Source organism: Magallana gigas, chromosome 8 (genome assembly GCF_963853765.1).
Source record: "Magallana gigas chromosome 8, xbMagGiga1.1, whole genome shotgun sequence".
NCBI lineage: Eukaryota > Metazoa > Mollusca > Bivalvia > Ostreida > Ostreidae > Magallana > Magallana gigas.
Window position 1 is genome coordinate 47,645,605 of NC_088860.1, and position 19,480 is coordinate 47,665,084.

At 33.9% G+C, this 19,480-nt stretch overlaps 1 protein-coding gene across 1 annotated transcript; it reads left to right on the forward strand.

Annotated features, from left to right (window-relative positions):
* Positions 1-213: 213 nt before the first annotated feature.
* On the forward strand, positions 214-14,677 carry LOC105331784 (importin subunit alpha-4). Its single transcript, XM_011434117.4, has 14 exons — positions 214-488; positions 2,392-2,436; positions 3,212-3,375; positions 4,042-4,137; positions 4,291-4,376; positions 6,889-6,975; positions 7,056-7,270; positions 7,851-7,982; positions 8,309-8,437; positions 8,992-9,096; positions 9,533-9,604; positions 10,588-10,750; positions 11,140-11,231; positions 12,297-14,677. The coding sequence occupies exons 1-14, from the start codon at positions 423-425 to the stop codon at positions 12,390-12,392; spliced, it is 1,548 nt and encodes a 515-aa protein (XP_011432419.1). The 5' UTR covers positions 214-422; the 3' UTR covers positions 12,393-14,677.
* The last annotated feature ends 4,803 nt before the right edge of the window (positions 14,678-19,480 follow it).

Below are 19,480 nucleotides of genomic sequence, written 5' to 3' on the forward strand. Positions count from 1 at the left end.
GTATTTATTTAAAGTGCTTGATATGCAGATGAATGGCGTTATAGTGCGACATATTTTAAGTACGATTTGTTTAGATCCCACGTGGCGAAGAGAATCCGAATGAAAGAGTTCCGAATGATTGAATAACTGTTAGAAGTCATTCGATTGGTTCAATTGATGCAGTTAAATTGCAGTATAAAAGCAATATCGCACTAATTCAAAGTAAATTAAAACATTGCAAAATAATTTGTAGAATATATTTTAACTGTAGACACAGTCATCTAACATCAAAACACTTGTTATACACGTGTACCATGAACGCCACATTGTCATATTGACCAATCGGAAAGCGTTTTAGTGAAGTCGCATGGCAGAGATTTAATTCTTGGCCAGGACATTGTGATTCTCGTTTTCGAAAGGACTGCCTGTTAAAAATTTGTGAAATGGCGACAGAATTGAACAGCAAAGGACGGACCCATTTGTTTAAAAACAAAGGGAAGGATGCAGATGTAAGATTATATCAAAGTTATCGTTCATAATTGATTCATAGACACGCCATTTCGCTACGAAATTGCGCATGTTCTTTTCTAAGAATCAAAATGAACAGTTTAAACGGAAAGATGATATGAAAGTTGTAGAGTTGTATTTTTGCTTCTTGATTTTAACCTTTGATATTGCTGAATCAGAGAAGAAGAACATTTCAGATCCTGTAGAACTTAAAGAATCTTCTTTTGAAGATTTTGTCTTTATGGTTTCTAAACCACATGAAGGACAAACATGGGTGTCATAAAAGTTTATAAAACCTTTATTTTTATTTTATTTTTATGTATGTTTTGCATTCAAAAACCATCGAACAAAGAAAGTGTCATAAACATTTGAGAGTTGCTGTATATCCCACTCATTTGTCAATTTGACATCTAGCTAATTACTAAATCAATACAAACCCAATGAACCCTGTATGGGGTTTTCAGAGGGGTATTATAAGGTTTGGCTTCAGGATTTTGTTTTCCCAACCATGTATATATTAATAATAATATGTAAACGGTGTGAACGATGGACCGAGCGCAGATTTAACACAGTGCAGTTTTGTAGAACAACATTTATTTGAAATGCACAAAGTATGATTCGCCTGGTTGCCTGCTCAAATCATTTTCCAAATTTTAATTTAACGTTGCGTGCTCAGTGTACATTATGACGTCATGTTTCAGACGTAAAACGTACACGTTTTGTCTTTGGAAATAGCCGAAGAGAGATTCGTTATTCCGAACTTTTTTTTTTTATTTCTTCTTTCATTGTTTATCAATTTAATTCATATATAAATGCTGCGGTAATAAAATTGAATACTTTATTCAGTATCTGTAAGATCAGTTCCTTGATGTAAATGTTTTTTATTTTGTGATAATTTGATAATTAAGACATACATAGACATACATAGAACTAGTCGTGTTTCTTGATTGAAGCACTATTGAGACTTATCTGGTGTCGTCTTTTATTTCTCTTAATTCAAAATACCTTCTATTGAAACACTGGAGTGTATGGGGAATAAACATCGATAAGTACCAGTCAATCAATGATCGAACTAACTTTTTAAAAACAAAATGTCTGCCAATATGGCGGCGCCCAGGGCTGGAAGAATTTTTTGGGGGTCTTAGTACCCCTGACTCAACTTTCATTTTTTCACTGATTTTCTTATATATACGCGTTACCATTAATCCTCACTTGGCGAGGCAGGTTTCGCCCGCCTCTAGCTGCGCTCGGTATTAAAATTAATTAATTAAAATAGTGAACATTGGTTTATTGATGACAATTTTTTATTTCTGTACCAAAAGATGTGTTTACAATAAAATGGAACTACATAATGATTAGCATGCATGATGATATAGAAATTTGGTTACTGATCAAGCTGATGCTCTAATTAGTTTTAATCAAAAGACTATTATATATATGATGATAAAGGATGCTTATTTTCATAGAGTTGTTCATCAATGATAAACACAATATTTATTTTCTACAATTTATTAAAAGATATGAAAGAAACAAGTAAGAAAAACTTGTCTTGATTAAGCCACCTTTTCAATACCTAAAATGAGATAATAAATCAAATGAATTAAAAAAAAATTAATGGCTGAGCAAATGAATCAGAACTTGCTTTGTTTCAAATAATTTAGCCAAGTTTTACATCAAACATAGGATCAAAAGGAATTTATTCAAATCATGTAATTTAAATCGGTATTTTGTCAAATAGAATAAATAATCTTGTGTATCAACATTGCTTAACTAGGAAAAAGATTAAATAACATTGTCATAATTGAGTGATTCAAATCTTTTACCAAAGAACATGTAACATTTAAAGTCCATATTCCATTTAAAGACGATATAACTTTATTTCACATTTGTAATTTTTTCCTTCAGGAAATGAGAAGGCGGCGTACTGAAGTAACAGTTGAGATCAGAAAGGTAAGACGGTGCTTATCTGTCTCCATGGTCTGGAAAGTTAGAAAATATTTCTCATAGATGACATATGATTTATTCGTCAAGTCTGCCTTGGGATCAGGAAACAGTGTGTGTAAAGTCAATGATATAAAAGTACAGTGAAGTCTCTTATTCATCTCCTTTTAACTCTTCACCCCATAATGCCACCTTTTGATGCATTAACCACCAGCTTTATCAAAAATTTTAAGACAATCACATGATTTGTCAACATATAAACTATCATTAATGAAAGAACAAATTCATAAATGCTAACTTTAAAATTTGGGTATTTTCTTATATTTTTATATAGAGCTTTTCTAAAGGAGATAAATACAGTCTAAAAATGGCCTCGACGACCATCAAGCCCTCTTAATCTCTCTGTTAATTTTGTATTGGGGTCTTGGTGTTACTGTACCAAGTTGAAGATAAACAAGTGAAGGTGGAATATATGTACCGGCATTTATAGTCAAACCTTGTTACCTCTGACTCAGTGACTTGTTAAGGAAGAGAGAAAAAAACTTTAAGGAATCATTAGGTTTGAGATATTTAAGAAATTAATTTATATTCACTTGGAGAAAATTAATGGTAGTTTCACTGGTGTATGCATGTTGAGATATCAATTTGAGGTACGGAATTTCAGCTATATGTGAAGCACTAGCCTTCAAATTCCTGATTTGAAGTGAAAAAAGAAAGACTATTTGAAAACTGTTGTATTTTTCTATCCCATTGAGGTTTTACATATTTTGCTTATGGGTTTCAGAACAAGAGAGACCAGCATGTGTTGAAGAGAAGAAATGTACCAATACAGGACAGTACTGACTCTGACGACACAGAGAAGCCGACCAGCCAGTCCCTACAGTCCATAGTGGAGAACGCAGCAAGTCAAAACTCCACAGTACAACTCAACGCTGTACAGGCCGCCAGGTAAAACTATATACAGGGTAGTACTAAATCAGCAAGCTCAGACCCCACAGTACAACCCACTGCTTGCTGTACAGGCCACAAAGTAAAGAGCAAATCATGCCAGGTGTAAAAGTCACACAGTTGACACTGGGGAGCTTGCCACCTAGTCCTGTATATCTCTCCCTCTTGTGATCAGGTTAAAGCATTCCAATTTCTATCTCGCATGTTGAGTGTTCAAGAATCAGACAGACTAAAATATTAATGTGAAAGGGAAAGGATCAAGTTCTAGCTTTTCTATCCGAATGTACTCTGTTGAAACAGTGATCAAGAATCTAACCTTAAATAATACATTATCATCACTGTGTAATGTAACATTGAGAAGTTCCAATTGATACGCTATAGCTAGCTGATATTTTCCCCTTCTTCACCTGCGAACGGTTTCGTCCCATCTTGATTAAGCCCGGACACAGTTAGAAATACAAACTCTTTCCAATACATACAGTTGTGTCAGAATTGTTTTGAATTTGCCCAGTCTTAAATTTACCCACTACTAAAGGGGCAAATATAAAACTGGCGAATATTTCTCGTTATACAGTATTGACATCAGTGTAGTATTGAGAGGGTCCACTTGTTACACTATTTGTTGAGAATGTACATATTTAATGCTGCTTCATGGTTCTATTACAGAAAGCTGCTGTCCAGTGACAGGAACCCCCCAATAGACGACCTGATCGCCTCGGGAATCCTCCCCATCCTAGTCGAGTGTCTTCTGAAGGACGACAAGTAAGTCACTCATATTGTAGTATTTTAAGTTTCTACCTAAATAACCTGACAAGTCTTAATCTCCCAGATGACACAGCTAAAAGTAATGTTTTTGACTGTATAGATTCATTGATACTTCAGTTTTTATACTGATTGATTTTGTTTTAATTTCAGCCACAATCTTCAGTTTGAAGCGGCCTGGGCACTGACAAACATTGCATCGGGAACCTCCCAACAGACACAAGCAGTAGTGAATGCTGGTAAGGCCTGAGATATATGTATAAAATAAAAAGTTAAACGCTGGTAGGCCTTGCAGATCATTATGTGGAGATTAGTAATGTGGGTCAAGTTCCCTGCAACATCCAAAAGAACAAGTGCACTTAAGCTATAGAGAATGGGCCCTTTTTCAGTGCCATTTATATGTAGAAAATATCATCAAATTGCTTTTTTCTCATAATAGTTAAGCACTCATGTATACTTCTGATTGATATGCACGCTTAAATTTACCAAAATTAGAATACAATTTAAAAAATTGAGAATTTTTAGATGCCTATAAATAATCTAAATCCGGAAAAATCGAACCGAACCTACTTGAATTGTGTCTATTTAAATCAGAGAGAGGAGACATTTAAATCAACATTGCTCTGTTGGTGGATCGATTGGCGCGTTTGCTGAATTATACTTTATGCATTATTTTACGTCTGAAAAAAAAATCGAATGAAGCTTTGAAGTTGCATATTACCATAGTGACAAACAAATATTCCTGACCATACAAAGATGAAGGAAAGCAGGGTTTGACATTAAGTTTTTTAATTACTAGACCAGTCGGGCTACCTCAGCAATTTTTCACTAGCCCTGACTCTTTTACTACTAGCCCTGACCAATTTTGACAAAATAAACTAAAAGTAATGACAAACATAAAATATTAAATACCTGTTTCTGTTTAATTGTATTGATTTATCTTTACCAATAATGAATCATTCAAACACTATTTAAGGTTTAATTTTATTCAAATTGTACTAATAATGATACAAGTATTCAATGGTTGACAAGGGACCAACAAAACGTTAGGGAGATCGACTTTATATTCTCCTTAACAGAGAAACATAGAGAAGTTTGAGAAATCTGGGAGACTTTTATTACTTGACAATGGCATAACAATAATGAAGATATACACAGATTTAAACTTTAATAATTTAAATAAGATTAGAAACAAGTCGATATGATTAAAAGATAAAACAAATTCTAAAAATTGAAAAAAAATTATCAAGTTTATTTAATTTAAATTATTTGATGTATTCATACATTCTATAGATCAAATGTTTTGTAACTGTGTTAACTAAAATGACAAATAAAATCAGTCTCTGTTTGTTAGTGTATTTTGGTGGCATTAGTCCAACCCAATAACCATTATCAATATGTTGAGGATTTAGATTTTTTAAAAAGATATTATAACTGTAAACAAAGGGTTTTGATTATTTAAGCATAAATTTGGCAGTGTTATTAGCTAATTACAAGTTACCAACAAATTCACTGTTATATCAACACTAGCCTTAAAGTAATAAACATCGTTTTGTACAGCATGTGGTTGCATCACCCGTATTTATAACCCCTAAAGATAAGACAGACTAAATTAATCACAAGAGGCATAAACTGAGTTTTGAAGACGTCTTTAGAATGAAATAGTTATCATTTTATTGCCCTTGGGGTTAATTTACACAATTATATGAACTCCGTGTACAGGGCGACTTGGACTTTTCGTTCGGAGGAAATTCCGGCGAAGTTACCGATCAAAAAGTATTTCCCCCATTTCATCCTCTAGGTTAGTCCTTGGGTTGTACCTAGATTACGGTTTGTAGAATTTAAGCCTGTTGGGAAAAGGTGCTTTTACTTCTATTGATATTAATATTACAGAAAAAGTATGTGCACACTTTTTTTTCACACGACCAGTCGGGCTAGTACACAGCATTTAACCCGACCGGACCTATCATTTACTAGACAATGTCGGTCGGACGTGCCTTAGTGTCGAACCCTGGAAAGCGATCTAAAACGTGTCAATGTTTTACAGTGAGCACATTTGACAAACGTTTACCTGGATAGAAACCATGTGATTGTTTGAAATAATTTATTCCATGCGTGAGTTCAAACATGGGTCACGCAGGTAATAGATTTCGCTTGCTATAGGAAAAACCTTGAAATTTTCATACGTTTTTCATTTTTTAGGTACCAGCCTAACCGAGTACAAACTTCTTACTTTCACAGGAGTTTACTAAATGTATAATGCGTATATCTTTTCCACAAGTTTGTACTCGGTTAGGCTGACAGTAAACAAAGGCTTTAAAATGATTGCCTGTCCTTGATTTACTATACAAAATCATGAATGTCTGCTGACCGCTACTATGTTTTAAAGCTTCGTGCTTTTCATAAACAATAATTTCAGTGCTAAAACTTGTTAATTCTTATGGAATAGATATCAATAGATAATGTTAAGGAAAAAATATGCTTAATTTGATTCTTCATTTTTTCACTTTTCACCGGGGCCCATAAGTGCACTCGTCCTTTACAATATTCCTGAGTGTGTAACTTAAGGAAAGACAATTTAATTGAGTTAGTCTCTCTTGAAGTTAACTTTCAAAATCTATGTTTTGTTTAATGGCAGTGGATACCCATTAAATCTTTCAAATTATAGTCCAGCACTTGAGACTTTGATTCTGTCTTTGTCCTTTTCCTGATGATCTATGACATGTTTGACCTGGGTTTCCTTTACGTCAGGGGCTGTGCCATTGTTCCTGAGACTGCTATCCTCCAATCACCAGAACGTCTGTGAGCAGGCTGTGTGGGCCCTGGGGAACATCATAGGTTTGTAATCACCTGTCCTTGTGAGATTATACACAAGTCTTTATTGGTGGATATACATTAACACATACCTGGATTTACAGGTGACGGTCCACAGTGCAGGGACTACGTCATTAACTTGGGCGCGGTGAAACCACTGCTGAACTTCATCAACCCCAACATTCCTCTGCCATTCTTAAGAAATGTCGCCTGGGTGATTGTGAATCTCTGCAGGAACAAGGAGCCCCCTCCCCCGCTGGAGACCATTCAGGAGATCCTGCCCGCCCTGTGTCAGCTGATCCATCACACAGACATTAACGTAAGCTCGCCACTATAGCTCACTCCCTCCTCCCAAAAAATTAATAATTTTATTGCATGATTTGCAGGAGGGAATAACTTAATTTTCATATTTTAACTAAAATTGAAATGTCAGCAATTCTCCTTTTTGAACTTTGCAATAAAATGAATAAGTTCGCCAGCATCTTTCCTGATGTGGCTGTGCATGGTGAACAAAACTTAGACTTTGTGAAGCTTAATCCACCACATTCTTTGGTGTTTACTAAATAACATTCTATGACAAAAAGATAAGGGCAGATCTGCTTCATTAATACAGAGTAGCATTCCTTGCCAGATATATAAATACAGATCTCTAATGCTACTTGTACTTCATGAATCACATCGTATCTTGGTTAATTACATCTCAAGATTTGTCATGCAGTGACTTTTACATTCCTGTGTCTATGTAGGAGGATGATTGTTCAAAGGGAGATCACTGGTTTTCTGTGCAAAAATTATTTACAAGTCTGGTAGAAAAAAAATGTTTACCTCAATAATGAAAGTTGATTAATGAATAGATAAATTGAAGTTTAATTTAAGACATGAGATGAATGATGTTACAGATCCTGGTGGACACTGTGTGGGCGTTGTCCTACTTAACGGACGGCGGCAATGAACAGATACAAATGGTGATCGACTCCGGGGTGGTGCCCTTCCTCGTCCCTCTTCTGAGCCACTTAGATGTCAAAGTGCAGGTACAGTTTATTTTGATCCTTGAAGTTCAGAAGAAATCCTAACACATATATAGGCTTTAGAAACTTTATCTTTAGCACATTTATAGGAGTTTTTTTTTTAATTAATATTTCTGTAAATGACTATGAATTGTATAAATTTTTTTCATGAAATACTGTGAATGAATTTTTATATGCAATAACTTTATGTGTAATTATGCAAGGTATGAAACTTGCCCCCCCCCCCCCCCCCCCCCAATTAATGTTTTCACTTGAGATTAAGGTATTGCAGAAGTATAAAGATGTACCTTTATGAATTTCCCCGAGTGATGTTTTTGTTTGTGTTACAGACGGCAGCCCTTCGAGCCGTCGGGAACATTGTGACAGGAACCGACGACCAGACGCAGATTGTCCTCAACTGTGACGCCCTCTCTCACTTCCCCTCATTGCTGACACACCCCAAAGAGAAAATTAATAAGGTAAGTGTAACGTGCCCAAGCGCAGTTTGTTGTAATGAGTTTCAATAAACGAGAAGAGATGACGAACACCAATAATTCTTATAGATGTATTTAATTTAACAAACCAGTAGACTAATTGTTCTCAAACAATTAGAGGTCTTTCCACCTTAGTATTTTTTATGTTTTGTTTCAATACAATTAATTAAACATTTTCACTGCGTTACTTTTCAAAAAATGTCAAAAACTTAAATATACAATTTTTTTATTTTTTTTGCTTGACCGGCCATCACATGGAAAGTTGATCTTGAACATGTTTTGTTAAATTAGATGGACATGTTTATAAAAGCTATGTAATCATTCAGTAGTGATGTCTGTCAACAATGATCAATCAATAGACATTTGTTGATCGTAGAATATCAATTAATCTCGTAATAATTTTTGTATAATGAGTGTTACTAATATTTGACAGCTGAGCTGTCACAGTAAGCCTGTCACCTGGGAATTTCTTGTGCTCAGAGATAAAGAGACAAATAGCAGACAGTGCTGTAACTGATTTATTTCTGTTTATGTTCCAGGAGGCAGTGTGGTTTTTATCCAATATAACGGCTGGAAATCAGTCCCAAGTGCAAGCTGTGATAGATGCCGGTCTAATCTCACTAATAATTCATCATCTGATGAGGGTAAGTCTTATCTCACTCATAATTCATCATCTGATGAGGGTAAGTCTTATCTCACTCATAATTCATCATCTGATGAGGGTAAGTCTTATCTCACTCATAATTCATCATCTGATGAGGGTAAGTCTTATTTCGCTCATAATTCATCATCCGATGAGGGTAAGTCTTGTCTTTCGCATCGCTCATCATGGGGTAAAGTCTTACCTTACTCATAACTCATCATGAGGGTAAGTCTTATCATATGTTATTGGGAGGTTAATCTTATTTCACTAATCATTTCATGACGGTAAGTCTTATTCTCAATTTATCACCTGGTGAGAAGAAGTTATAGTTTTGAAGAGATCACTGGCCAGAGGAAATTCACTAAATCTATTTTTGACAGCAGTGGCAGACAACAGCTAGTGTATTTATACAAGTTCCTTTCTTTTCTCTTTTTTAGGGTGACTTCCAGACAAAGAAAGAAGCAGCCTGGGCAATTAGCAATCTAACAATTAGTGGTAACAAGGAACAGGTAATTAAGAACCTTTTGATTTCACAATTTCTCATGTATTCCTTTATGGTTTTTCCTGATGATCTGATAGGGAAGAATGCAGTTTCGGTTATTTGATAGGATATCTGCCATTTGGTAAATTATAACTCCCTGTCTGATAACGATTTCCCACCTTTCTCACCTGTTCCTTTGTTTTATTTGATAATACCTGTCTTGTACACAACACCTGGGATACGAGACCAGAATTTATAACTCAGTGCACATGGTATGCTAAATTCTACAGTAAAGGAAAGAAAATGACATATATTTTTCTGGATGACTGTACACAAAACTCACCTTCCCTGTGCACACACATTAATGCTTGGGTTTTTTTATCTTTCACAATTGTTTAATTGAAGCATGGCTTGCATCCTTATCAGTAAATATAATACCTATTACAGACTAAGATAAGAGTTGGGTTTGTGTTAATTAAAATGATAGGAAGTTCTTTGCACTTACTTTCAATTTTGCATTAGGATTAAAAAATTAAGAAATATAAGTGTTAAGAATTTTTTTTTTATTTGGATTGAATATTATTTGTTGAGAAAGCAAACGAGAAATTCTAAATTTCCTAAATTCTAAAGGAATTCTAAATTGAAAAAAATAATTTGTATGTGAATTAAGTGTTAAGGGAACGAAGTTGAACTGCATGTTTATAAGCATTGCACTAATGAGAAACAATTTCTTTTGAGCATTGAAAAACAAAAGAAAGACAGGACAATGCAATTTGACTGATGTTTGAAAGTAAAAAAAAATTAATGCGTACTCAATCACTGTCAAAACAATTTCTGTATATAGATTTTCAAGGCTTACAACAAGTTAAATTTTATTGCAGTAAAATTTTAAGGTCCCAAAAAAGCCACTTAATTTGATGTTTAGTTATTCTGGTAATTTGCCTCAGACGAATCAACTCTTGGTTGAAGCAGAGTCCATTGTATGTTTATCCTTTTCTTTATCCATTACAGGTGGCAAAAGTGGTGGAGAACGGAGTGATTTCCCCTTTCTGTGATTTATTGGGAGTTAAGGACACTCAAGTAGTGAATGTTGTGTTGGATGGGATTAATAATATACTGAAGATGGCGGGGGAGGATGTAGAAAATATCTGTACAATGATAGAGGAATGTGGGGGTAGGTATCCTATAAATAATATACTGATGAAGGCATGAGACAATGTAGAGAATATCTGTACAATGATACAAAGCCAGAAAAGGTATAAATTGTCCCAACATAGTTAATGTAACATAAAGAATGAAATTCAAGCTATTGAATTCCGGATAACATATTTATATCATTATCATGATTAGGCCGAGAGAAAAAATTGAATCCTTTTGCAGATTGACACCTTTAGATGCATGACATAAGATGAAGTCACTGTCATAGTGTGTTGTCATGTTTCATCAAGAAAGCATATTTTGAGTTTTATGAAATTTTTAATTTATGCAATACAATGAGAACTTTAAGAATGTGTTAGAAATTAAAGAACTCCAGACTGAGCACAGATTGTTTTGTAATTTCAGGACTAGACAAAATAGAAGCTTTACAGAACCATGAAAATGAAGATATTTACAAGTTGGCGTATGAAATAATAGATCACTACTTCTCAGATGATGTAAGTACAGACTAATGTCACTAGATTTGATATTGTATTTGTGGGGGCTGATTTTCATTTATGGATTGGTCTACAAAGTATACAGGTTTACTAGGGTTTAATAAGCAGTATACGGTACTTGTTGATGAAATGGTAAAATTCATTATATACCCATCAATTTTCCTTCCTTATACTGTAAATTTTACAGTGTGATCTGTTTTCTGAATACCCCATACTGTGGAATTCCAAATCTATAGCACCACTCTCTAAACTGATGACATATTACACAATAAATTTAAAAGAGTACATTTAAAAATAGCATGGTTGAAGAAAGTCATACAATGGATTTTAAAAAGATTGTTTTGTAACTGGAACTTTTAAATGGACAAGGTTATAAAATCAATTTATCATTGTAACCAACTTGATCCAAAGATCCAGATCATATCTCAATGCCAGGATCAGATCATCAGATCTTTGTGTCTCATTTGATTTGATCCACACCTGGCAATGAGAGTGATCTTTGGATCAAGGTACTGTTATAATAATACATATATATGTTAACTGGGCTACCACACATTCTGAGGATTCCTGAGTTAACAGTACTTGGTAGTTTGTTCAAGGACATTATGTTATAAAAACTAATCTGTTTATGATTTGTTGAAAAAATCAAGGTCTGAATTTAAATTATGCAAATTATCTCCCTTGCAATAGAACTTACATTGTAGCATATATGTGTTCTTGTTCTTAAGAAATTAGCATATTAGTTAAAAGGAAAACATATTTTATTTGTGTAAAGTGGAAATGAATGCTTAGCCTGGATTAGATCTGAGGAAATGACTTTCGCTTTTACAATTTTATCGGGCATTTAGCGTTTAGACTATTATATTATCAACTTGTAAAGAACGGGTTCTCCATTAAAGATTATGTACAAGTTGAGAGGCAGAGGTAACTTTGGATGGATAGGAGGGTGATTTGAAAATTTTTATTATCACACCCCTATCCTGTGTGGATAGTAGAAGATAGTGAGTCCTGTGTTACTGCTGACACTGTTCTGCTTATGACATTGTTTCTCATTTCTGTTTGTAGACTGAAGAAGACCCTAACCTTGCCCCTGAGGTGTCCAGCCAGGGCTACCAGTTTGATCCGAGCGCCAGTGTTCCGCAAGAAGGCTTCAAGTTCTGACACAGTGTGGTGGTCCGTGAGAGGGTCCTGCCGTGGTGCGGACTTTTGGTGGCTCCATCGGCGGAGAGAGAGTGTGTGTGAGGTCAACCACTGACTCCCAGTGTATTCTCCAGTGAGTGAGAGAGGGGAGAGAGACACACAGACAACAGCGGGCGGTCACTGACCGACCCCCGGGAGACTTGGGTCAGCTGAGGTCCAGCTGCCTGCAGTCCCTGCTTGTTTTCACCGTGAAAACAAATTTTGTGATAGCTTTTTTATAAAAAGGGAAACACTCGTGTAAAGCTATTTTATAATCGTTTTAACCTTCTACGCGTAGGAGTGTGAGATTCCAGTCGTGGACACAACGAAGTGTCTGAATGTGAGGCTTGTACCGGTTTTAACGCTGAACGGAAACACATGTTGTGTCTTCCCTTGAGCTTCTCTTAAAGTGTGTATTGTGTTCCTAGATGATTACTGGTGTGATAGGCATTATCTCCTCTTTCTTCTTTTTGTTTTTTATCCTCGCCTGAATGCATTTAATGACATGAAATTGAGAGTATTGGTGTAAGAGAGTATGGGAATTGTGTTAGATACAATGTTACGACATTGTAGGTCCACTGAATTCTAGTATGCATTTTCTGATTAAAGAGTGTGTGTATGTTTGTTGTTTAAACCAATTTATGACTTTCTAAAAATCATCTTTTTTTGTTGATGCCAACTCAAGGTGGCAGAATACATCCATATTTAGTGGTGCTTTTTGTTTTTAGACATCAGTCAAGGGGGAATAAATTATGGGGATTGGGATGGGGTATTTTAAAAATTCTGTTTGTGTTCTACAAATATTTGTACTTGAGACAACTGTTGAATTCTTCCTTGTATGATGTGCATGTAAAATTAGAAACACTTGTGAATTATCTCTGGAAAGAAATACTGGATGTATATGTACACTTGTAAATTAACTTTTTAGTAAGAGAGAAAGCATATCTGATTAATGGCTTGCTCTATTTAATAAATAAGTATATATAAAATTGTGGTATATATATACAAAAGTCATGTAGTTTTCTTTACAAATGAGAGTTATGCCCCTTGATTTTCAAGTTTTTATCCACACTTTAAGCTTATTGCTTTGATTCCTACAGAGCAGATCGTTTCTTGCTACGATGCACTAAAGGTTTTTGTGAACAAGAAATGCCATTGTACATTTTAGTAGCAAGAGTTTATATGCAAAGATATTAACTTGTACCAAAATGTTTTTGGTATTTCTTTTAACTTAACTACAATGTGCATGTTATTGTGATAAGGCAGACGGCTTTTGTCATCTCTTGTTCATTTTCCTTTGAGCTATGGATAGTAAATCTTGTTGGACATTTTGTTTTAGTTTTTCAGTTTTTTTGGTTGTCTATTACTACATCTCACAGTTTAGTATTTTATTTAAATTTAGAACAAAAATTATTTTAGGTCAAGGTCATGGAATGCATTGTCAAGGTTATTTTAATGTCAGAACCTTCTGTGCGAGACTTGTCTGTCACAATGGTCATACTCGCACAGAACGGTCCATTGTATTATGTTTGAAATATTGTAAGAATATCAAACTTTATTTAAATAACAATCTTATTATTACATTAATAATATTAGATTAAAAGAGGTCAAATTGATTTCCTTGATGATACATTCGATGATTTTCATAATAAATTTGTATTGAAGAAATGATAAGTTTGTGAATAATGTCATTGTGTCTGAATTTCATACACACATTACAAATTGGTCCACTGAGTAGAAATCTATCCACTGAAATGCATTTTTACATTTTACAAGATGTATACTGAGCATCTTTGCTAGCCAAACGGGGGTGTTCCATGTTTCATTATTTTGAAAGGTACTAAATCTGACAAGGGGGGGCGCTTGGGATTGTCTCCCTTGGCGGATTGGAAATTAATGTTCATGAAGCTAAAACGTCCACTGAAATGAACTTGTTCATTATACATGCAAGCATTTATACAGCAAAAAGCACTTTTATGATGGTAGGAACATTTCCAATTTGAAGAAGTTTTGAAGATGGGGGGGGGGGGGGGGTTAAAGTCAAATATGCACGTTGGAAATTTTCCCTGGCCATTTCTAGATAAAACTTGATGCAACATAAAACAATTATTGCTAGTATTTAAGTGTTATTGCCTATCATTTGTTAATACAAAGTGATTCCATTATTGAAATTCAGATGAACCTTGTGCATATTTTAACTTTTGGTCCGATTGTGCTTTTCTTTTGTTAGTATTCAATTATTAATAAACAGTTGTGCACAGTCAAAAGAGTTGATGTTGATCATTTGATTCAGAGTTGGGGTCAATTACTTTGAAAAGTAATTAATTACATTGAAATACATTGACAATTTTATCAATTACTTGCAATTACAATTACATTGATTTTTTAAAATGTAATTAATTACTCTCAATTACTTTGATAAATGTAATTAATTACATTTTAATTACTTTAGTTTTATTTTTTTAAATCTTGAGAACATATACATATATTAACGACATTAAGATATACAGGGCTTTATGTACGGTTATTTTTTTAAAGGTTGTATAGTTCAGTTCAGATCAGATTTCTTGAAAATTTTCTTTAACATTAAATTCATTAAGTACCATTGAGTTCATTTCTGGTTCTGAATAATATTTTCTCTATAGTGAATTAGTTTTTATTCATATATTAAAACTATGTTTATTGAGAAAGTACAACTTTTGGCAGTACATCATATCAGTATATAAATAATAATTGCTATAATTCACAAGAATGAGGTATTTTGATTCCCTTGAGTCTAAAGTCAGTTTAATTCAGTCTAAAATCAATTGGGGTTCTTTGGTATTGGAGGAGTTCACACCTTCACAAAATTAGACCTTTACCTATATTGCTCTGGGCAGTGTGTCATACTGTATAAACATATGAAACATTTAATTATTGTATAAACAAAAGTCCATGCCAAACATGTATAAAATCTATTTATCATTATAAGTGATACACCTTTATTATATCTTAAACTTGGAGAAAAGTAATTGAGATGTAATTGAAAAGTAATTGAAAATACACAATTTTTTTGGAATGTATTTAAATACATTCAATTACTTGTAATTGAAGACAGACTCAATTACCAATTACTTTCAATTACTTTGAAAAATGTAATTAATTACACTAAATTACAAATACTTTTTTCAATTACCCCATCCCTGATTTGATTTGACCTGCAGTCATCCGTTTTCCTTCGTCGTCGTGTACAAATGGTTGGTTTTAAACTTTTTGCAAAGCATTTTCATAACAAAGCCAATCTTTGACAAATTTGGTGTGAAGTATTTTGGGAAAGGAGAACAAAGAGTGATATCAAAAATCTTGCGGGCGATTTTTAAAGGAATAAATCATTTTTTGAATATTATGAGGTGATAATTTTGGTTTGGGGGTGATCAAATCCAAAGAAGCCCTTATGATAGATTTGACCACGCCCCTACCAAAATTGTCACCTCATAATAATCAATAATTCATTATTACTGATATTTATAAAATTTTACAGTTATTTGATGCATATCTTTTAAAATTCCATACATGCTTTGTTATGCGATTTTAATGATGTGCTATGAGATTTCAATGCAATGCTATGTGATTTGTATGCTATGCTATGAGAAATTGAAATGAAGGGCCTAATGATATGGTATGCCATGCTATGAGATTTGAACAAAAGCACCTCTATACACAGAATGTTCTACATATTTTGAAGTAAAATGATAAGAATCCAAAGTTTACAACTAATCTGCAATGTGAACAATTATTCTTTCAAATAAAACATTTAAAACCGAGTTAAAATCATGTTGTATGTTATGCTATGGTATGCTATGGTTTGATATGACGAATGCCATTCTATTACGAATGAGATCATGGCATACTTTAGAAATAAAGTACGAGTTTTCGTGAATGTTGCAGAATAACTCCGAGGTCGAGAAATGTTGTTTTGAAATATAAAAGCCGAGGCGTTAGCCGAGGCTTTTATATTTCAAACAACATTTCGAGACCGAGGAGGTTATCCTGCAACATTCACAAAAACAAGAACTTTATTTCTATTCTACTAACAGCCAAGTATTTCTACAGATCGTTTCTCCTATACAGTAGAGAGACGATCTACATGTAGGTCATTTTGACGGCCGTTCCGTGTAACCCCAACGGTTTTGTTAGTAATGTTTACATGTGTATCGATCAAAGGAATCACATGCAGACGACATACTTTTTCTTAGGATTATAATACTCTTCACTTATTTATAAAATATCTTTGAATCACATTCCTTATATTTTAAGGGCAATTTAATACGATTATTACTACTACATTTTATGTAAAAACATGCAGTGAAAATGTGCTTGGGGGGTCCTAGGAACAGCTGCATTGATCTCTTAAAAATAAAGATTTGAGGCAATACACATTGTTTTGACTGGAACTAACACGTGAAATTGACATAGTTTTAAAACTTTTTACGGTTTGAATTTGTACTTCCATGATCAGTGCGAGACAAATAGGTATTTCTGATCTGATAATTTACTGATGACGTTCGTGGTATATTGGAGAATAATGTCCGCGGCATCTCTTTGATCTCGGCAATAACTGTAGTAGACTATGGTTTACGATTCCAATGATATTCTAATGATATGCAATGAGATTTCAATGCTATGCTATGCTAACATATATATGAAAATGCTTGAACTGACTGTAAGTACGAAAGACGAATAGGGCCACTTAAAAAAATATTTTTATCTCGTAATTACGAGAAAAGATCTCGTTATTACGAGTTCATTATCTCGTTATTACGAGAAAAGATCTCGTTATTACGAGTTAATTATCTCGTTATTACGAGAAAAGATCTCGTTATTACGAGTTAGTTATCTCGTTATTACGAGTTAATTATCTCGTTATTACGAGTTAATTATCTCGTAATTACGAGAAAAGATCTCGTAATTACGAGAAAAGATCTCGTTATTATGAGTTAATTATCTCGTAATTACGATAAAAGATCTCGTAATTACGAGAAAAGATCTCGTAATTACGAGAAAAGATCTCGTTATTACGAGAAAAGATCTCGTTATTACGAGTTAATTATCTCGTAATTACGAGAAAAGATCTAGTTTTGAAATGGCGCGTTTCATTATTCTATTCTTTTTATATAAAGTGTATGAACTACTGCAATGTCTATTAATATACACTTACTTAGCATGATCATCGTTTAAAACGCATAATTTGATATAAAATCGGACCAAGCAGTTTTAAAGAAATTTCAGAAGAATTAGCAAAGCAAATTGATTAAAAAATTCATTGAACTGTATGTCAATAATTAAGAAGGATACGTGTTATTTTTTTTCAGACTCCAAAATGTTTATATAAAATCAATTATTTTCAATATACATGTAGGTTGTGTATGAACATATAAAACACAAATTCGGGTAAATCCTGTGTATCCATATCCATGACTGAAACTATATAGTCATTAAAGTTATCTGTAACTAATAAAACTGTGTTTTTACGACTATAGGACTACCTGGTATTTACTTCGGAGTGGGATTATAATATATATAAGTTGAATAGAAAAATTACATAAAGTTCTTTCCTTTTATTAATACCAGATAAAATGTCGAAACCAATCATTTTGATATGTAGAAATTAATGAATAATGATCGTTGTTATTTTTAAATATTGATCAAAATTGAATCAACGTTTCAGGAATGAAAAAGATAGACTGAAAGTGTGATCCAGTCGAATTCTTTTTCAGAAACGCACCATTTTATATAGATCTTTTCTCGTAATAACGAGATCTTTTCTCGTAATTACGAGATCTTTTCTCGTTATAACGAGATAACTAACTCGTAATAACGAGATCTTTTCTCGTAATAACGAGATCTTTTCTCGTAATAACGAGATAATTAACTCGTAATAACGAGATCTTTTCTCGTAATTACGAGATAAAAATATTTTTTTTATGTGGCCCTATTCGGCTTTCGTACTGTAAGCCAATGTACATTTAAATATTTAAATAAAATAAGTAAACCCCGCTAGCGCCCCATCAATAGGTCATTTGAAGTTATGGGTTTATAGAACAAAATTGATACATAGTGTTATCACAAGTATAGGCACTGGAAAATGTTAATATGGTTTAAGATGCAAATTTTAAACAAAAAAGTTGATAGTGGTAGATGATTAAATAAGACCAGTATATTGATTGATAAACTTGTACACATGATCGACATGCTTGCTATTGTAACTTTCGAAGTCAATTCCAGTGAATATAGTTTCAACAAACTTGACGCATTAATGAAAATAGAAAAGTATACTACAATATGTTCATGTTTCAAAAATTTCAGCAAGTGATAAAAATATCGCAAAGATTATAGAACTATTACACTTCGAGGTAAATACACACCCAAATGCTTCCAATATATCAATAGTTATTAGAAGTCACACAGACACTGACCACTTCCGGTGACAGGACAAATATGAGGGGGGTCCTGGTTGTGGAGTACTCCACCACCTGTGGCATGTCAAGGACAGGTGCATGGTTCTGTGAACTTTGAATCCTTCTCCAAGCCTCAATGCACATAGGACTGGTGTTATCTCTTGTGGATAGGGACCGAGGTTATCTCCGGTTTTCATGATAATTAATTAGCAGACAAGAGTGCCCCCCCCCCCCCCGAACTATAAGACTCTTGGGTCTTTGGAGCCTTTTTCTCCCCCTGCATGTCAAGGATAGCTGGTTCCAGGAACTTTGTATCCTACTCCAAGACAAAGGGTCAGTTTTTATCTCCAATTACAGAAAAGCTAAGTGGTTAAGAGTCGTTGACTCCCCCTGGATGATCATATATCACCCCCCCCCCCCCCACACACACACACACACATACACACACAGAATCCACAATGAGTAGACTTATGTGAACATTCTTTAGATTCCTTTTTAAAAGCAAGGAATTATTATATATAATTAATATCTGCGTAGAATCGCAAGAAACACAACTTGCAAATTTTAAATCTCATTTTTATTTATACTACACGAAACTATGATAAAAATTCGGTATTCGCGAGAAAAGGATGG

Excerpts from the sequence above, each read along its gene's own strand:
- LOC105331784 (XM_011434117.4), top strand. The coding sequence starts at position 423 with ATGGCGACAGAATTGAACAGCAAAGGACGGACCCATTTGTTTAAAAAC. Across the intron at positions 2,437-3,211 it reads TAACAGTTGAGATCAGAAAG|AACAAGAGAGACCAGCATGT; the intron begins GTAAGACGGTGC and ends TATGGGTTTCAG. Across the intron at positions 11,232-12,296 it reads ATCACTACTTCTCAGATGAT|ACTGAAGAAGACCCTAACCT; the intron begins GTAAGTACAGAC and ends TTCTGTTTGTAG.